Raw genomic sequence first — 20,190 nt, 5'->3', positions numbered from 1 at the left:
GTGGGAATACCACCCAACTCTGTGAGAGCCATGGATTTTTGGGCATAGAAAGCAGGAAGAGGTATGGACCTTGGGGTCAGAAAGACCCAACTCTAAGTTCCTCCACTGAACACCTATGGAATCTTAAATAATTTGCTCACTCTTCCGAGCCTCAGTTTCTTTCTCTGTAAAAAGGGATAATAATGTCTCCGATTTCGAGGATGTGGGGAGGGCTAAATTCATTTATTCATTCATTCAACAAGTACTTATATGATGAACACCTACTACATACTAAATATTCTTCTGGGTATGAGACTACATAAGTAAACAGAACATGGAAGAATCCCTATTCTCACAGTGTTTATATTCTACTAAGATAAAAGTTGGTGAAAAATTACGTTAACTTATGTAAAATAAAATACTTTAAAAATTAATTATTGTATCAACGTATGCAGTGTTTATATCACTAATGGAAGGCCTAAGAAGAACTTAATTACGGCAGAGTAGAAATTCAAGTTAGAATCTGCAGTTGTGTACCAGAGATCTTCTGAACAAGAAAAATAACGTAGAAATGAGTTAATTGCTAGTGAAAAGATTTTCAGATTACCTTTTATTAGGTAGTCTTATAATAGCTGCTTGGGTATACAAATATGTATATACAATTTTCTAAACACGTAAATAAAAAGCAGTAGTTTAGTATATCTGCTTGAATTCAAATTACTCAAAACCTTACCAAAACATTCATTACAGAAAAAACAGAAAATTGCTTAACACATCCTAAAAATTTTTGGGTGTGTGTCCATAAACATTTTCAAGCTTGCTTTACAAAAAAAAAAAAAAAAAAAAGAGTGCAATTTCTAATCCATGTGTTCAGAGTGACTTTTAAAAGTAGTTCAAAGGGGGAAAAAAGAAAGTAGCATTGCCTTGTAATACAGCATTAATTAATACTGACTTACCCTGGGACATTCATGAGAAGATCCTTTGTTATCACTTATGGTAAAAATATTTAAAAATTAATACTCCAAAAAATTAATACTCCCTTTCTATGAATAAAACATAGGCAATAAGATTTTATTTTCTTAGACTGACTTGTCATCATGAAAAACTGCATTCATTCTGCAGATACTACTGACACCTCACATTATTACTTTAAAAATAGTTATGACGCTTGAAATTCAAAAAGAAACCCGCAAGACTTAGTCTCCTCCCAATACATTCACTGAATGCAGAGTTAAATGAGCACATCTCAGTTTGCTTGTGCCCTTCATTTGCATACTTTAAAATGACTGCACTATATAGTACATTTGTATTTTTAACTGGAACCAAAATGAAGATGATCTTTGCAAAATCAACAGCCTGTACTTTCGTAACAGTTGTCATACGCAATAAGGAAAACAAAACAAAACTAAACAAAACAAAACAAAACAAAAAGCCCTGAGTCAGTATTTTTCGCAAAAGTAATGAAAAGGAGTGCTGTGCTGTGAAGTCATTTTATAACTTATGAAATGATTAAGACTGTCCAGTATCCATTTGTTCTTTCATTTTGATGGAAGAGAGGTATGGCTCTTGTTTAGTTTATCCAATTCAGATCATTTCTTAAAACTCAATTTCGTTTAAATCCTCAGAATATCCTGATGATTGCTGAGTTAAATCTTCCATTTCTGTCACGAAAGACAAATAGAAAATAGACAATAGTAATTTTCTCTATTTTTATTGTAGAAAAATACTTAATTTGCATTCTTATGATTTGAGACTCTTGCAAAATCCCTTTCCAATCAAGCTGATATAATTGGGAAGAATATTGTTACCTGCACAGGGTCCTGCTTGAAATTTAACATCATCAATGGCAATATCACTTCTTATGGACAGTCCCCGAATGGCTTCAAAAATTACCTGATAAGTAATGAAGTTTGAATTTAGAAATAGAGTCATCCTGATAAAACAATACTCATCAAAACCACAATGAGATACCACCCCACACCAGTCAGAATGGCTAAAATTAACAACTCAGGAAACAACAAATGTAGGTGAGATTCAGAGAAAGGGGAACCCTCTTACACTACTGGTGGGAATGCAAACTGGCGCAGCCCCTCTGGAAAACAGTATGGAGGTTCCCCAAAAAGTTAAAAATAGAGCCACCCTAGATTGAGCAATTGCACTACTAGGTATTTATCCAAAGGATACAAACACAGTCATTCAAAGGGGCACATGCACCCCAATGTTTGTAGCCACAATGTCCACAAAAGCCAAACTGTGGAAAGAGCCCAGATGTCCATGGACAGATGAATGGATAAAGAAGATGTGGTATCTATACACACAATGGGATATTACTCAGCCATCAAAAAAAAAAAAAAATGAAATCTTGCCATTTGCAAGATGTGGATGGAACTAGAGGGTATTATGCTAAGCGAAATAAGGCAGTCAGAGAAAGACAAATACTATATGATTTCACTTATATGTGGAATTTAAGAAAAAAAAACCCAGATGAACATAGGGGAAGGGAATGAAAAATAAAATAAGAGAAAAGCAGAGAGAGAGACAAACCACAAGGGACTCTTACCTCTAGGGAACAAACTGAGGGTTGCTGGTGGGGCAGTGGGTGGGGGATGGGGTAACTGGGTGATGGGCATTAAGGAGGGCACTTGAAATCATGAGCACTTGGTGTTGTATGCAACTGCTGAATCACTAAATTCTACTCCTAAAACTAATAAAACACTACATGTTCACTAAATTGAATTTAAACAAAACATTTTAAAAAGTAAGCAAAAACAAAACCAAAAAAACTAATACTCGTCAGGGGCAGATCCAGGCTGTGTGGGTCTGGAAGCTTAGACTGTTTTTCGAGCTCCTTTAACGAGAGGAATACAAAATCACAAATTCAAATTTAGGTACAAAAGAGAGTATTTATTTGGGATTTTAAAGAAATTTACAACAAGTTACTAGAGCCTTGGAGATTTAGGTCCCTTTCTTCTGAGATTTCTTTAGTCAATTTCCCAGAAATGTTCACCTGGAAATGCTTCCTGGTGGTGACTGGTTTCCCCTCCCCACCTAGAATATTCTGGTCCCAGCATTCACAGGGCCTATGAAAGTCATGGGCCAGAAGATTAAGCTTTCTTAGGTTCTCCATAAATCTACAGTAATACTGGTACTAGATGGAAGAATTTAACATGGCTGATGAGACCATGTATGAACAGCAAAGCATAATCATTAAGTTTACCAAAAGGTCAATGGTTCACTTATCATGTTAAATACCATAACATCCAAGTACAGCCCAGGAGGAGGGACCCAGTTCCATAACTTTAGATCCTGAGAATAAAATAACTGATCAAATATTCAGGTTCTAGGGAAAAGAGGTTACATCACCAGTTCTAAAGCTGTCCTGACAACGGTTAATAAACGACTGAATACTGCAGGGAGGCTCGTGGGTAATGAAAATTATCCAGAAGACACATTTGCTCTACCAAGTTTATGAGCAAATGACTCCCCATTGCACTAGTTTATGATTTAAATTAAATCAAAGAATATAAAGTGGATAATTAATAAGCATATGAAACTATCTTCAAATTAATGACTCAAAGAAGCTTTAATGACAGAAATGGGCAAAATAACGTTATTAAAAATTCTAAGGACACAATCCCAAACAAGAATCCAAATCAGTAGTTAGAAGAGGGGAAAAATGTCTTAACACATCTAGACAGGAGGATATATGAGTGCAGCTAATAAGCATTCTGGTTCTCTAGACATCAATAAAATCTGGTTTTTGACCTCCAAGTCTACAATTGAAATATAATAAACGAATTACTTGATGGAATTATATTCAGAATAATCTGCACATGAGCCAAACACTTGATTTCATACAACTTTCTTCTTTGACTTTCCTTAATACTTGAATGATAACCATTTTACACCATTATGATTTCCCCCTTGTGTTGCAGATACACATTCTACTCTTAAATAATTGTGGTTATTTAAGAACTAGGTAAGAATTTATTTTTTCTTTAAATTTAACTGTATTATTTTTTTTCCAATGGCTACTAAGTCATTGGGACATAAATCCCTAACTAAGTTGTTTGAACCCAACTACTTAATAAATGAAACTGTGAGGTATTACTTTTGCTCTACTAACACTAGGAAAAAACTCATAAGACTAAGCCCACCATGAACCAGAAAATTTGGAAACGTGGTGTTAGATGAGTACCCAGCACGTAATCATTCCTACTAAATGTTAGGCAGTGTAACGAACAATATGAATGATATGAATATTTCAATGAGCTAAGAATTTGTCTAGCCCTTTCCTCCTTCAATAGAATCAAAATAAAAGAACCCAGGGAGGAAAACAGCAGAGGGGGAAAGATTAAGCAAGGAATCCAAAGGAAATAAAATCACTTCATGTTTTTGATCAATAGCAAGTCAAGTGTGGCTTAGCACTTTATTAAACCCTGAGGAAGGAGCATGATTAAAATTTTCCCACTTGATGCATTTCTCCTATAAGGACGATCGGATGATTGGAATGTCATCAGGAGGCCACCCACATATGTCCCCTACAGGATGAATCTCAAATGTCAGCAGTACTACAGCACTCTGAAAGTCACCTACACCTGCCCACCCCCACTGATGATGCACCCGTTGACTTCTCCAGCTTTGTTCTCTTCCCCGAACTCCCGTCTCATATCCTACTGCTTACCCGACATGCCCACGTGGATGTCTAACAGACATTGAAAACTTTGCATGTCCCAAAAACCCTACCTGTTAATTTCCCTCCTGTGCACACTGCCCTCAGATATGCCTCACCTACAGCCTTCCCCATCTCAGTAAATGGTAGCTCCATTCTACTGGTTGCTCAGGCCAAAACCCATGGAGTCATCTTGATGCCTCTGTCTCTCAAGCCCCACGTGCCATACGTAAGAAGTCCCGTGGGCTTCCGATGCGTCTCACCCCTGCCACACAGCCCTAGCTACCACTCCTTCTGCCAGGACTATTGCAGTAGCCCTAAAGTCTCCTTGCCTCCCTACAGTCTACTCCCAGGTAGTAGCTGGAGTGATCTTTTAAAAATAAAAATCACATCACATTACCTTAAAGCCACCTGATGGTTCCTCATTGCTTCTGGAATAAATTTCAAACTCTACCATGATGTCCAAGGCCTTTCACAACTACGCCCTGATACTTCTTTGATCTCGTTACCTGATCAGCTTGACCTACTTTTTTTCATAGCACTCATTATCACCTGATGGTACATTATATATCTTTGGTTTACATTCTCTCTCTCCCCCACTAGAATGTCAACTAAAAGAGAAGGAGCTTTACATGTTAGGGTCTTTGCTGCATCCCCAGCACTTAGAATAGCAAGCGGTCAATAAATATTCATTAAAATGAGATATTTTGGCCTACTTTAGGAACTCAGTCTGGATGCCAATGTAACTATTGAGAATACCACGGTTGCCATGGCAATATGAATTAGAGACCAGAGATATTTGGGAGGGAATATATTTTTAGAAACAATAATATCTTTTTATACTTCGGGACTTTAAAGTGTATTATTAAACCCTTTCACATACATAATTTCATTTGACCCTCTAACTGGTGACATGAGCACCGCAGGAATTATTACCCCATTTTGAACATGTAGAAACACTCCGAGAGAGGATGACATTCCCCCACGATCACGCAGTGCTTATGACACCCAGGGGAAGGAGTATATTTTGGAACTTCCATGGTAGGAGGGAGTGTAAAGTCGTGGCTTAGGGATACACACTTGGGGACCAGTCAGATGTGGGACTGAATTCTCACTCTGTCACTTACCAGCTGGACATTTAGTTTCCCCATCTGCAAAGAGGAGCTATAAGATCAACTGGAAGAACTTACGTACAGCTCCCAGCGCTGTAAGTGCCTGGCCCGGAGAAGATGGCGGGTTTATTTGCACGGGTGTGTCTGTGTTTCATTAGACATCAAGATGTTTTGGAGAGACTAGTTCAGCCTGGTCTCCAGATAGTCATTTGGGATTCCTGAGGGAATCACTAAATCCAGAAGGAAATTCCTCATGGCAGATTCATATCTGTTCCATTTTAAGCCAAAGGGAATGGTCTGGAGTCTTTTTTCCAGGTTGTGAGCTAAAAATCTCTCAGGCCATTCTGCACCCTTTGAACTTGAACGCCTCAAGATGCTAACTGAGATGCCTAATTACTCTGGGATAAAAACACAAAACAAAACACTTCAAACAACCAGCTACCCGGCAAGTCTAGTATACTCAAGGCCTTGGACTCAACCCCTTGGGTTTAGATGCGGAGAAGCCCCTGGTTCTCTTGAACTCAAACCCCAGAACTCTTGTGCGTCGGCAACATTTGGGAGTCGTTAAAAACATCAGTGCTCAGGCTCCGCCCGAGACTCGGATTCACTTACGCCAGGACAGAGATGCCCCATCTTTAGTGTGCAGTGCAATCACCAGGAGGCCTTGCTAAGACACAGATTTCTGGTCCCCTTCCCTACAGTGTCTGGTTCAGCAGTTCCGGGGTGAGGCCTGAGCATGTGCAATTTCGCTATATGTCATTTTAGGTGAATTTGCATTTCAAGCATCGCTGCTGGCCTCAGGACCACACTTTGAGCACATGTGAGTAGGGAGCAGTATGAGTGCCCTAATGGCCTAACGAAATTAATCTAACAGCTCAGAATGATGACCGATTATATTAGTAAGTTCCTGAATGACCCAGTTTCCTTCTGTAACAGATATTAAAGCACTATCCACATCATTCCTGGGGCTATCTGTTATTCTTCGCTCAATCTCTCGACAGTTTTATCCATGCCAAGATAATGGGCCATCCCCGGGTAATGGCTCATGTTCCCTCTGTCATTTGTTCCTGGCTGGCTCTGCAACCTGGCCCACCTGAGCTTCTGCACTTCCTTCCCATTGAGATCTGTAGAAAATTCCACGTGGTTCTCTGATGGTGTAGAATGAAGCCCTTACTATGAGTACCTCTGCCCAGGGAGATTTGGGCTTGGCCAAGCAGCCAGTGACTAAAGCTGAGGGGCTGCTGCCTCAAGACTGTTTATCAGTCAGAAGTAAGGAGGAGGAGGAAGCAGCGCTTTTCGTGGAAGGTCAGAGCTGAGAATTCCACGGAGCAATTTCAGGAACGGCCAGGTCTGAAGGTCATCTCCCCAAGAGCTCCCTGGAGCTTCGGCTCAGAGGGGGCAGGTGAAGTCAGTGGCTGACAGGAGGCCCCCACCCACCGCTAGGCTAGATTGGCTGCTCTCCTCACAGACTGGAATGTGAAAGGCTCCTTCCGGTTCCTGCCCAGATTCACCCACGACCAGACGCTGTGGGACAGAGGTTCCTCCGACCCATGAGCCTCAGGACTGAGGATCGGGACTCCCTGTTTCTTCCACGTCGGTGCAGACAGAGGCTTCAGATTTCCTCTGGACCACGCACTCTGTGAAATAGAGGCTTGCGACCCAAGCCCTTGCGTGTGGGTAACGATGAGGGGAAGATGCGGCTGGAACATCTAATTAGGTAATACCACGTTCGGAAGAAGAGGGGACTGCTTTAGAGACGCGCAGGACACACAGAATTCGCTTGACACTCGGAATGCGCCAAGACAAAAACAGCCACCCTTTCATCACTGAGTCGCAAAAATCACTTTACGCATAAATACCCGAAGCTTTCCCGGCCCACTCATCTCCCATTCACTGCTGAGATTTAGTCAATAGAGACTAATTATGTTTTCTCTTAAACAAGTACTGCCTTCATCTATGACCCTGAAAAAGAACAGAGTGTTCCCTTGGGTAGCAAGGAGAAAGAACTGCAGACGCTTGCAGGACCCCTTTCTATCACTTGGCTCTTGCCTCCTGCGGCTTACCTGGTGTTGCCTCTCACAACTGTATTCGATCAGCGCTCGCAGCCAGGAAATGCTCTGCTCCCCTCGCCTTCTCCATAAGAGCGACTCTTCACTCTCACCGTCCCTCTTCAGGTAAACACTCAGCAGGCCCGTCCCTGCTCCGTACATGTGGTAGAAAAAGGTCAAGCACTGTTTTCCGGTGACTCCTCTCAGAGGCCAGGACAAGAGCTGGGCTTTTTGTCCATACACCATGTGGGAGGCCTCAATGTACATGTAGTAGCCTGGAGAGCAACACACAATCAGGTATTGTCAAACACACACACGCACAGGGAACATTCCCTTCGTTCTCTCCTGAGTAGTGTTCCTGGAAACATAGTACAGTAAATGGATGACTTGACCACTGTCCTGATGAAGGATTTTATAATTTTGGAGAATAGAATCCAAGAATAGATTTGCTACACAATCCAAACCATCAAAATAATTCTTTTCACTCAATAATTTAAAATTCAGTTTAATACGTAGGATGTAATTAATGTTATTATTATAATACTAGCATTACGTCACTGATGTGGTGATTAACATACGGGAATTTATCCTACTAATTCATGGACAACGTTTTGGACCTTCCAGACATGGGTTTCGGGGAGAGAGCATGGATTTTGTAGTCATGTAGGTCTGGGTTCAAGTCTTGACTCTCATATTTGATCCTGGTCTAAGGAATTATCCTCTCTCAACCTATATTCATCATCTTGAAATAAGGATTAATACTGTTTATATACAAATATATATACTATCTATATATATATACTATATATATATACTATCTATCTATATATATAGATAGATAGTATATATATATTGTATAACCTTTTCGTTTCCATTTCCTATCTTAATTTTGTTTTTAATTTATTTGCTGGTTTCGGGCAGAAGCAAGATTTGTCTGCACATAAATAAAACAGTGGTTTGCTGGAACCGCTCCCACTGGCTGCCAAGAGTCAACTGTGTGACTTCTGTTGGTAGGTCCAAATGGCTTCATGTTGGTAGTTTGAAATGGGCCATGTTTGATGTATTTGCCCCACAGAGAGCAGACATAGCTACAAATCAGCTATGGCCCCCCACCCCCAGTATTAGTGTTAAATAGTTACCATCCAGCTACCAAAAAAAGGCAATATATGAATAGTAATTTCTAGAGTAACGCACCAGTGATATAATTTTGTAAACCTGAGGCTCATTTTAAAAAAGGTTCTGGGCTCCGTATCTGTAGTTCTTAACCCTGGGTCATTTGATAGAAGTTTACATCTCCTCTACCTGAAAAACTATGCACAAATGTTTGCAAGCATTTTTATTGTCTTCTTGGCCAACATTGATTTTTTTAATATACAGGATGTAAAACATAATCTTTACATAGTGTTCTGTTATTATTTCATGCAGGAATTAATGGCCGAATTGAGGGTAAAAAGAAAGCTAGCCCAAATACTGCACGCAGATGAAATGGTCTCTGGGGCATCTTTCGTTACAGTTGGACGTTTAATTAATTAGCTCTTGTCATTTCCCCAAACGCCAGGCTTGAAATATCCCCATCAGAAATGATCGGAAGCTCTATCTGTGCTTCTTCGGGGCATTCCTCCTTTCTCCCACTTCCACAGACCCAGACCTGAGAAGTCCCATGGGCTATTAAAGAGGTGGGAGAAATAGTCCTGCTTAGGTGGGTCTTATCAAATTGTATGCACCGTGCAACCCTTTCCCCCAGTGTTCCCCTCAGTAAAGTCGTCGCCCTGTGAAACCGGGCCATCAGAGTTATGGGATGTGGCCTTCACCAACCAGCCTTCCCCAGGATCTCCCTTAAAATATTACAAATGATACTGCCAGTGTTTCTGGAGTGTTCTCCAATGACATCTTTATCGCTAAACCACAGTCAATATTCAGCCCTTGTTCTTGTCTCATCTGTAGCATTGACGATAATACATCACTTCTGCCTCCAACAAGTACCTTCTTTTTTTTTTTTAATATTTTATTTATTTATTTGAGAGAGAGAGAGGGAGAGGGAGAGAGAGAGCACGAGCAGGGGGTAGGGTTAGAGGGAGAAGCAACTTCCCGCTGAGCAGGGAGCCCGATGCAGGACTTGATCCCAGGACCTGGGATCATGACCTTAACCAACTGAGCCACCCAGGCACCCTTACAAGTACTTGCTTAACTTGGTTTGCAGGACACTATACTCTCCTGGTTTTTCTCTCATTTCACTGGTCACTACTTTGCTAATTCACCCTTTCTTCTCTGACCTTGTGCCCTTGGAGTGCTCTAAGGCCCAAGTCTCAAACTGCTCTATTCTCACGGACTCCATGAGCGATCTCATCTTGTTCCATGGCTTGTAATGCTACATAATGTTATTATAGCACAAATTTAAATTTCCAACCCCATTTGCTGAAACCCAGACGCGTTTATTCAGACTGTCAAATGGACATCTCCCCTTCTTGTCAAATAGACACCTTCAACTGAACACGTCCAAAACTAAACTCTAACGGCCTTACCCTAAAACCCACTGCACCCTTTCTGGAAGTCCTGAGCCAGCCCCTCTTCCCCTCACTCTCATAGTCAGGCTGTCAGGAAGTTCTGTTGCTCTACCTTCAAAACATGTCCAGAATCCAGTCATTTCTCTTCTCACCACCTCCCCTGCTACTTCCTGGTCTGAGCCACTATTATTTCTCACGTGGATTAATGCAACACTTGCTAGCTAGTCTGCCTGTCTCTGCCCTTGTTCTCGCCAATCTCATCTCAACATAGTATCCATAATGAACAAAAGCTAAATATTACCACGCCTCTGCTCAAAACCTTCCCTTGGTTCAGCATTTCCCTTCCCTAAAAGCTGAAGGCCTGAGAATGGCTTTTAGGGCCCTAGAATCTCCTGACAATTTTCTTACCTCTGATTTCTACCACATTCTTCTCCTACTGCCTTTCTTCTTACTCATTCTGTGTTGCATGGCCACATTGGTCCCTATGCTGTTCCTGGGATATAGTAGGTATGCTATTACCTCAGGGCCTTTGCATGTGCTAATCCCTCTGCCTGGAATGGCTTTCCCTCCATGGCATCTCAGGCCTCACCCACTCATTTCTAGGTCTTTGCTCAGATACTTCCTTTTCCATTAGGCCTATTCTGACAACACTATTTCAAATTACAATCCCCCTCTGGCACTCCTCATTTCCTACCCTCTATTATTTCCATAGTGTTTCATCGTCTCTTAACATACTATATAATTTTCTTATTTTTTTTTTAGGTTTGCCTGTCTCCCTCCTCTAGAACACACAAGGCCAGAGACACTCTCTTGTTTACCTCACTGCTATGCCTCCAGGTCCTAGAACATAACATATACCCAATAAATAATTGTTGAGTGAACAACTGAATGCATTTCCTTCAGCAGCTCTAAGCCCAAACCAGTTCGACCAAAGTCACTGCAGTTGTGTGACGGTCTTGGCAGTGACACGTGCACTTGACTAGGGTGCTCCAAGGCAAAACTAAAATCCAAGTGTTGACAAAACTGAAGTCGTATCAAAGCCGACGTTCTCAGACTAGTACCATGCCATCCAATGCAATTTTTTAAAAAACCAAACACATATAAGATTATTTTTTAAATGTTGTTACCTTCATTCTCTCACTGGCAAGAAAATTGCTGTACGAGGAACACTGGGGTTTTTGTATTTTCAGCAATGAAAGGAACTTTCATTATTCTTTCCTTTAACATTTTCTAACTTAAGCTAGGCTGGATGTAAAAAAAAACACAGATATAGATCATCCTAATAGAAGGGTGTGTATATTTATGTATATATATGTGTGTGTGATTTATTTATTGTATATATTTGTGTGTGTGTGCGTGTGTGTGTTTATATATGTATATGTGTGTGTATATATATATATATGATTTATTTATTTATTTATTTATTTATTTGAGAGACAGCCAGGGAGGAGCAGAGGGAGAGGGAGAGAGAAACTCCAAGTAGACTCTGCACTGAGCATAGAGCCTGACACGGGGCTTGATCTCATGACCTTGAGATCATGACCCTGAGCCGAAACCAAGAGTCGATACATTACAGATAAAGGGCTGGTATCCAAGATCTATAAAGAGCTTCTCAAACTCAACACCCAAAAACCAAATAACCAAGTCAAAAAATGGGCAGAAGACATGAACAGACACTTCTCCAAAGAAGACATACAAATGGCTAACAGACACGTGAAAAAATATTCAACATCATTAGCCATCAGGGAAATTCAAATCAAAACCACATTGAGATACCACCTTATGCCAGTTAGAATGGCAAAAATTAACAAGGCAGGAAACAACAAATGTTGGAGAGGCTGTGGAGAAAGGGAAACCCTCTTACACTGTTGGTGGGAATGCAAGCTGATGCAGCCACTCTGGAAAACAGTGTGGAGGTTTCTCAAAAAGTTAAAAATTGAGCTACCCTATGATCCAGCAATTGCACTACTAGGTATTTACCCCAAAGATACAGACGTAGTGAAGAGAAGGGCCTTATGCACCCCAACGTTCATAGCAGCATTGTCCACAATAGCCAAACTGTGGGAGGAGCCGAGATGCCCTTCAACAGACGAGTGGATAAAGATGTGGTCCATATATATAATGGACTATTACTCAGCCACCAGAGAGGATGAATACCCACCATCTGCATCGACATGGATGGGACTGGAGGGGATTGTACTAAGTGAAATAAGTCAAGCAGAGAAACACAATTATCATATGGTTTCACTCATATGTGGAACATAAGGAATAGCATGGAGGACATTAGGAGAAGGAGTGTAAAAATGAAGGTGGGGGGAATCAGAGAGGAAGACAAACCATGAAAGACTATGGACTCCGGGAAACAAACCGAGGCTGTCAGAGCGGAGGGAGGAGGGGGGATGGGCTAGGCTGGTGACGGGTATTAAGGAGGGCGCATATTACATGGAGCACTGGGTGTTACATGCAAACAATGAATCATGGAACACTACATCAAAAACTAATGATGTACTGTATGGTGACTAACATAACATTAAAAAAGAGAATCGGATGCTTAACCGAGCTTGCCACGCTCCAGAAGGGTGTATTTAATTTAATTCTATGGAAAATGAGGTCAAAGCATAAAAATGACCACGGTTTATCACCTAAATATGTACAAAGGCATCCCATGCTATTCTACACATAAATTAGTGCTGTAGTATCCTGAAACCCTATCTTATTGCATGTTTAACCTAAAAAAAATTCTTCCAAAAAAAAAAAAAAGAAAATCAGAAAAATAACTTTTGTATCTGGCTTTGGGGTTCTCAGAAGGCCCACTTGAATCCTAAATAAAGGATCTTGGCTAAAGATGAAACTCTCAGTTAGGAGGAAAAGCAGTCTCCTCTAAAAGATGCTGTCACTGGGGAAATGAAAAGTAGAGAGCATCAGGGCTCTGAGACAGGACAGCTTTGCAGAACTGAAAGGAAGCAATGGAGCCATCATGAGTGAGATGATCTAAGAAGCACCTTCCCTCTAGTGATGACAACGTGCGTCCTACTGGTAACAGAATCAGTCCAGGACAGAATTAGTCTGAGATCCTGGAAGAGAGGAAAATGCCTAATCACCCCCAGAATTAAATGACATTCTTTCCTTTCTGAGTACAATGCACTAACCATTTAGCCTCCAGTGGGTGAAGCCTTTCTCGGAAATGCTTTCCGCTCATGCACCTCTGGGTCTCAGGTATTAGGTCTCTGGTTCCAGAGATCTTTGTGTTTCAGACCATAAAGTATGAAAGGAAATCTCCCAGGCTTTTGAGCTGTGTAATTATTCCACTTGGGGAAGACAGAGGTAACATCCAGGGGAATGTGAGTACAGCGCGTTGTGCCTTTCTGGGGCACTAACCCCAGTCTGTTTTTCTGGAGTCATGTTAGCCTCTCCAAAAATCCTTGATCGCATTTCTGTGTTAAGCACATAGGCATATTCCACAAGGTAATACCAATTTAAAGCAATCTAGACCAACATCTATACATACAAACAATTTTAACATATTTGTCAACTGATCAGAATTTGTCTCTCTGATGCACAGACCAATTATTCCTCTTGATTCCAAATATGTTTTTCCTTTTGACGTGCATGTGACATTTCCTCTCCCCAGAAAAGATCAGAGCTTCGTAGAGAGCCAGTCTGTCTCACATGTGTTTGGAAAGCAGAGAAAAGCCCCATGTGTTGACAAGCTTTGCCACATTATAACTCCAAATGCTGTCTGTCTCAGCAAACAAAAGCCCTGGATGGGAGCCAGGAAGCCCCAGTGTTGAAACCTCAGACCAGCTCACGTGTTTGTGCACATGAAGGATTCCAATCTGTGGAAAGGATTATTAACTGAAACCATTTTCTCTGTGTGGGTCATTGTTTAACATTCAAGACGGGGTTCCAATGGGTCTACGGGGAGATCAGGGTCCCATCTGTTCTTTGTGCAGCAACTGTGCTGTGTTGAGACACACACCATATTCATAATTTGGAACAGTGAAGCAGCTGTTACTTCAGTCTCGGTGCCTGCTCCCTTTCACCAGGGCCGGGAAGGAGCTCGAGTGGCCAGTACGAGCTGCCTTCGTTAAGCCAAAGAGGATTTTGAACAATCAGGGAAAAAAAGACATCAGTACTTTGGGCAGAACCACAGCTAAATGTGTCTCTTTAAAATTGCTTTTTACTATGCCTTCTAAGTGATTCTGAAAGCTTGTCATAAATGAGTTATTTAAGGGGGACAGAGTTTCACTCTGGGGAAATGGAAAGAGTTCTGGGGATGGATGGTGGTGATGGCTGCATGGCAAGGTGAATGGACTTTACTGCCAGTGAAATGCACACTTGCAAACTATTAAGATGGTAAATGTTGTGTTATGTATATATTATCAATTTTTAACAGCAGCTTGCCATAGAAGCCTTCTCTGTGTAAGTAGGATCTGACAATATCAGAACCTAGTGTGATAAGATAAATGATAGAAGGAGTGAAAGACACCGGAGATTTTGATAATCTGGAGATAATTTCTCAGAGGGTTACAGACTAGCTGGGCAGCCTTCTTACTTGTCCGGATATCAACTACTACAATTCTTAAAAGACAAGCACCGGAATTCGGCTGCTAGTAAGTTACAGCTATATAACAAACACGTTAAATACATAATTATGATTTTCATTTGTCGGGCAGCCTAATTTTATAAATCCATGTCATTACTTGGTATTTTAATGCATCCTTGATATTTCTGTCACACAAGAGAGGGTGTTCTTAGAAATGAAGACTTCGCCCTTAATTACCAGAAAGATGGAAGACTTATCGAAACATTACACAATATCACAAAAGAAATGGATGGTGTCTCTCTCTGGAAATCATTAAGGAAATGATGAGTAGCTGCTTTTCTAGAATGCAGTTGCGGGGAGGAGGGCCTGGAGGACTTTTCATCTATTGGCTGGTACACTCAGTGAGCCAGGAAATGTTACAACGGAAGGCATTTTCTCACTAAACTGGATAGTTATCTATTGATTTATTTATCCCACTATATTTGGGCCACGAAATCCCTGTAAACTCCAAGGCGACTAAAACTAATGTTTAGAAGGATTCTGACAGCATGGCGGCATATAAATGTTAATAAAATTCCAATAACCAATAAAACCCTGCCAACGTTAAAAACCTGTCTTTACAGTCTTGTAAATAACTAGCATCTGTGTCAGGAAAGACACATCCTGCTGAGTCCCTCCCTTCACCGTGCAAGTCCACATTCATCTGTCACAAATGTCTCTAGTATTTCATTAATGAAGGAGCCAAATCGTAGGGCGAGGGTTTTGGGTTTTGCTTTTTTTTTTTTTTCTTTTTTACTAGCATGACTTGTCCTACTACATGACTGACTTAATCATTGGAAATGTTTACCAAACTTTAGTCATACAAATACCAACTTCATGATTTGACTTTGTTCACATTCCTGCAATATTGTCCACTTAATATTCTTCTGCAAATAGATTTCATTTTTATTACATAAATACATTTATTCAAATAGGAAACTTCACATTAGCATGAACCCCCCCCCAAACAAAAAGCTATAAATCTGGGAAATAATGGGTTTGATGGACTGGTTATGTATTTTTCTTATACATGGATATGACTATCAAATTAAAAAATATTTATTCACATACCACTTAAGTTACCCAGTGGTAGTTTAGAAAACATTGTTTGAAGGTCTGTCAAGGGTTCTGGTTACCACTAAGTCATTTTACCTGTAGTCATAGGCCATGATTTTCTACTTATAAAAGCACAGATGATGATACACAACAGTGAATCCAAGAAAGTATCCCAGAGATGACCATCACATTTTATAAAAGTTTCACTAATTATAAAAATAACAGGGGTGCCTGGGTGGCTGAGTTGGTTAAGTGTCTTGACTTTGGCTCAGGTCATGATCTCGGGGTCCTGGGATCGAGCCCCACATCAGGCTCCCTGCTCAGGGGGAGTCTGCTTCTCCCTCTCCCTCTGCCCCTCCCCACCGCTCATGTGTGCATGCTCTCTCTCTCTCAAATAAATAAAGTCTTTTAAAAAACTGCAAAAATAATAGAATTCATTTGAGGGGAGCTGATACAGTATCAAAGCTTTTCACAAATATGATCTCAGTTATGATCATCATAGCAACCCTAAGAGATTAGAAGGACACCCGTTGTTAACTGTATTTTACATTTGGGGAAACTGAGGCTCAGAGAACTTATGTGACCATGCCCCAGACTATGCAGGCAGCAAGTGGCAGAGTCAGCGCACTGTTCATTGGTCTTTCCACTAGAGACACCATTAGATTTTGGAAAGATTTATTGCATCTCCAGATAGTGAGTCGGAAACTACAGCTCCCTTGAAACTGCTATGTATGATGATGTGTTGAGTCTAATAAACACACAATAAACTGGCATGTCCATATGGACATGTGGCTTTTGTGAGCTTCTATTTTATTTAATGGGCCTATATTTACTGCCCGTCTAATGCAGTTGTCTATAAACAGCTTTGTATGCCCTTCCTCTTTCTATTTTCTTCTTGTGCGTGTTCTTCCAAGTGTAAATTGATAAACTTTAAGGATGGGAAGCGAAAGGTAGGATGCAGTCTCCAGGTACAGGTATATCCTCTGAAAGTTCCAGAATGCACTGCATTCAAAAAGGATTCTGTTATCACCAACACCAAAGCAACACCCTCCAGTCATTAAGGGAAAAGATACTATGTTGCTGGTCCAGAGTTTGAACCTATTTTTTTACTCATGTATCAGTTAGGAAGTTCTGCCATTTTTGTATAATGCCGTGATTTTACTGCCTGTGCCGTAAAAAGACACATAGAAAATATTGCTAGGACTAAATGCAAAAATAGCAATAAATCAACAAAGCAGGCAGTAGGAGATTTTTTTGGATGCAATTCCGTGATTGTTGAAGTTGTACATCTAAATCATGGACGCATTTGTTATTGCTATCCCAGGATCCAAGCAGATGATAATTAAAATTCCCTGGGGTGAGTTTCAGTGTTTTAATATTTAAAATGACCAGGTTACCTTAGCTAATCTATAGGATCCTGTTTACCTCTAGCATCCTATAAACTATGAACTGTTAAAAATTTGTTGAGTCGACTAAAATTTTCTTATTCTTTCAGACTATCCCCTGCTGGAGAGAAATTCTGGTGACTTTCATCTAAGCAACAATACATTCACCATAAAAATCGCCTTTTAAAAAATATGAGGTGATCATCAGGTGGTTTCCATGATAATTAAATAAAAGACATTTGGAGTACTTTATTACTATGTCAGTGGTCTCCAATATTTCCTACTCAGGACTGAGAGTTATAAAGGGAAAAGGGTAGAGAATTATAGACTCTCAGGCAGTTTATAGCCAAAGGCAGTATAAATGTAAATTGTAATATTCTCCTCCTACTACCCCTTCCCAAAGAACAGAACACCTTACAACAACATAATCTCAGATATAGTAAGACCTTGGGTAGAAGAGGCAGAAGTATCAATTAAAGAACACAGTTTAAAGAGGCCAGAGTCACAAAGATCTCGTTCAAATCACCGTGACTGGTTGGTACAGAAAAGCAAATAGCTTCAAATTTTGAGTAGAACAATCATGTTCTTAAATAAACCATGCCAACAAATGAAATACCAGAGACACCCCTTCTGGCTATGGTGAGTAACTTGTAGCAGACCCACACTCCTGCTGAGAAGGGCTGGAAAAACAATGGATAACGGCTATATATTTTAGAAAACACCTCTTTTGGAGCTAGCAGAGAGCTTCCCAAGCAGCAAGGACTCGAGGGGTCCAAGATCCTAGGAAAAGGAGGAGGTCAGTAAAGTGAATTCAACATTCTTCATGTCCCCGGGGGCATCTGCCTCTTCGGTTTATAAGCTAAGCAGAGAGCCGCTAACAAGAGGCAGAGAAACCAACAGAACTCACTGGGTTGGGAAGATAATAACTGCAGTCCTGGGTTGCCAAGGCAGCCAGAGCTTCAGAACCAAGTTTTGTGAGAAAAGAGAGGCACAGAAAAGTGAGCCCATCACCTGGCAACTTTCCCTGGAGTCATGCGCCAAATGCTTATGCTGCGGAGGGCAAGGGCCAGGAAGCCAAATGCAGAGCAGAGTTTTCAGCGGTCTCACCAGCTGAAGAGATAAAAATTAAAGTCTAGAACATACTAACGAGGAGGACCCCTAAGAAAACTCCAGTGTATGCTCTCAGAGAATATCCCTTAGGTGTAGAGAGAACAAGACATTGATCCAGGAAAGCAACACCCTCTCAAGTTAGCCCAGTTCTGACTGGACCAAGGGGACCTGTTCTTCTCAAGTTGGCTATTTGAGGATAGGTTGAATCCTCTCTGGAGAAAAAAAACATCATCACCAAGGATTCCATAATTCTTCATTCCCAATGTCCAGTATTCAATTAAAACGCCAGATATTTCAAGAAACTGGGCCAGAGTTGGGGGGGCAGACAATACAAACAGAACTACAGGTGACCCAGCTATGGAACTATCAAATTTTTAAGGAGTGTAAAAATAATTATTTGTAACAATTTAATAATGTGAGCATTTAGTATTATGGCCAAGAACTAGATGATAAGATGAATTTCATCAAAGAATTTGAATCTGTTAAAGAGAAAGAAGTTGGGCAGGGGAGGGATGTGGAGCTTTGAGAATGCCAGAATAAAGTCCTCCGAAAATGTGTTTCTCTATCAAAGCAATGGGAACACTGGTAAAAAAAAAAACAACCTGTCAAATCAACTTATTTCAAACTCTGGAAATTAACTAAAGGCAAACAACAATCTAAGAGTGTTTATTCAAGAAAAATGACAATGTGGCAAAGAAAAGTAAGCTTTTAACCTGCCCTAATCCCATTTTCATCTCTCCTACTCCAAAACAGACTTGACAACCAGGAGCTTTACAACTAAGATATCTGTAAAAAGCAGTAGTCTACAGCAATTCTGCAAAGGGGCAGAACTGGTTTGGTGCTACCCAAAACCCCATCCCCAGAAAATATCATTATATGACGTATTTGGCAAAGCACCAGAAAGTTCCATTCTTGGGGCTTCTCTTTATTTAATTTGACTGAGGTAGACCTTACTTCGTATGTGTAGCCTTACCTCCAGGGCATTTGTCAAAAGCAATCAGTTCAATTAGCAACTGAAGCTAACAAAACACTGACCAAAAATGTTTAAAGAAAAAAACTAGGTCATGGAATGTTCCATGGGGGGTGGGGAGGGGCTTTGCATAGCTCCAAAATATCCTTGGCAACCTCCATGGCTTCTCAGAAGTTCCCATAGGATCAAGCAACAAGTTGGACATGAGAGTGGCCAAGTTAATGATGCATCCTTGTATCAGCTGTCCCTCCCTTCTTGCTTTGCTACCTTCGCTCCACACTTCTGCTCCTTGGGACCACACCCCCAAAAATACAACCTGTATACAAACCTGTATCTTGGACTTCACTTTCTTGGGAATCCTGCCTGACGGTATCCTACAGACCAGCCAAGTAGAATCATTTACAGTTCCCCGAAGCTGCCACACTACTGAGTGGTTCCATACTTTGCACGTGCCACTCCCTTGTGCTGAAATGCTACCTTACCCTGCCATTTGTCGTGGTGAACTCTCACTTATCCTTCAAGATGTTCCCAGGAAGAGCTAGCTGCTTCTCTCTGTGTGGTTCCATCGCCTCTAGAACTCAACCCTTATTACTTCACTTATTATAATTTTGGAGAAATTATTTGGTGCACAAGGCACAGATGCTCAGAAAATGGGGAATAAATCAAGATCTTCTGGATTTATGATTGCTCCCAGTTCTAAGACATTTCATCTTATAGACATGTAGTCTGCAATACTGGTGGCTCAAACGAGTAAACAAATGTTTTCAAG

The 20,190-nt window shown here is 40.8% G+C and overlaps 1 protein-coding gene across 8 annotated transcripts in view; it reads right to left on the bottom strand.

The window, feature by feature from the left end:
- Positions 1 to 574: 574 nt before the first annotated feature.
- The window catches only part of MAMDC2 (MAM domain containing 2), a 374,048-nt gene continuing 354,432 nt past the window's right edge, over positions 575 to 20,190 (bottom strand). For 7 of the 8 annotated variants that reach the window (XM_048218282.2, XM_048218280.2, XM_057305609.1 and 4 more), the window contains 3 exons: positions 7,827 to 8,086; positions 1,788 to 1,872; positions 575 to 1,640 (listed from right to left, as the gene is read on the bottom strand). In XM_048218282.2, coding sequence (XP_048074239.2) covers positions 1,576 to 1,640; positions 1,788 to 1,872; positions 7,827 to 8,086 — 410 coding nt within the window. In that variant the 3' untranslated portion in view covers positions 575 to 1,575. Of the gene's footprint in view, positions 1,641 to 1,787; positions 1,873 to 2,390; positions 8,087 to 20,190 lie in introns of those variants that run through there. The other variant, XM_026519347.4, reaches the window with a different exon arrangement.

This window comes from Ursus arctos, unplaced genomic scaffold (assembly GCF_023065955.2).
Source record: "Ursus arctos isolate Adak ecotype North America unplaced genomic scaffold, UrsArc2.0 scaffold_33, whole genome shotgun sequence".
NCBI lineage: Eukaryota > Metazoa > Chordata > Mammalia > Carnivora > Ursidae > Ursus > Ursus arctos.
The sequence above is the reverse complement of the archived record's forward strand: the minus strand, read 5'-3'. Positions and strand labels throughout refer to the sequence as shown.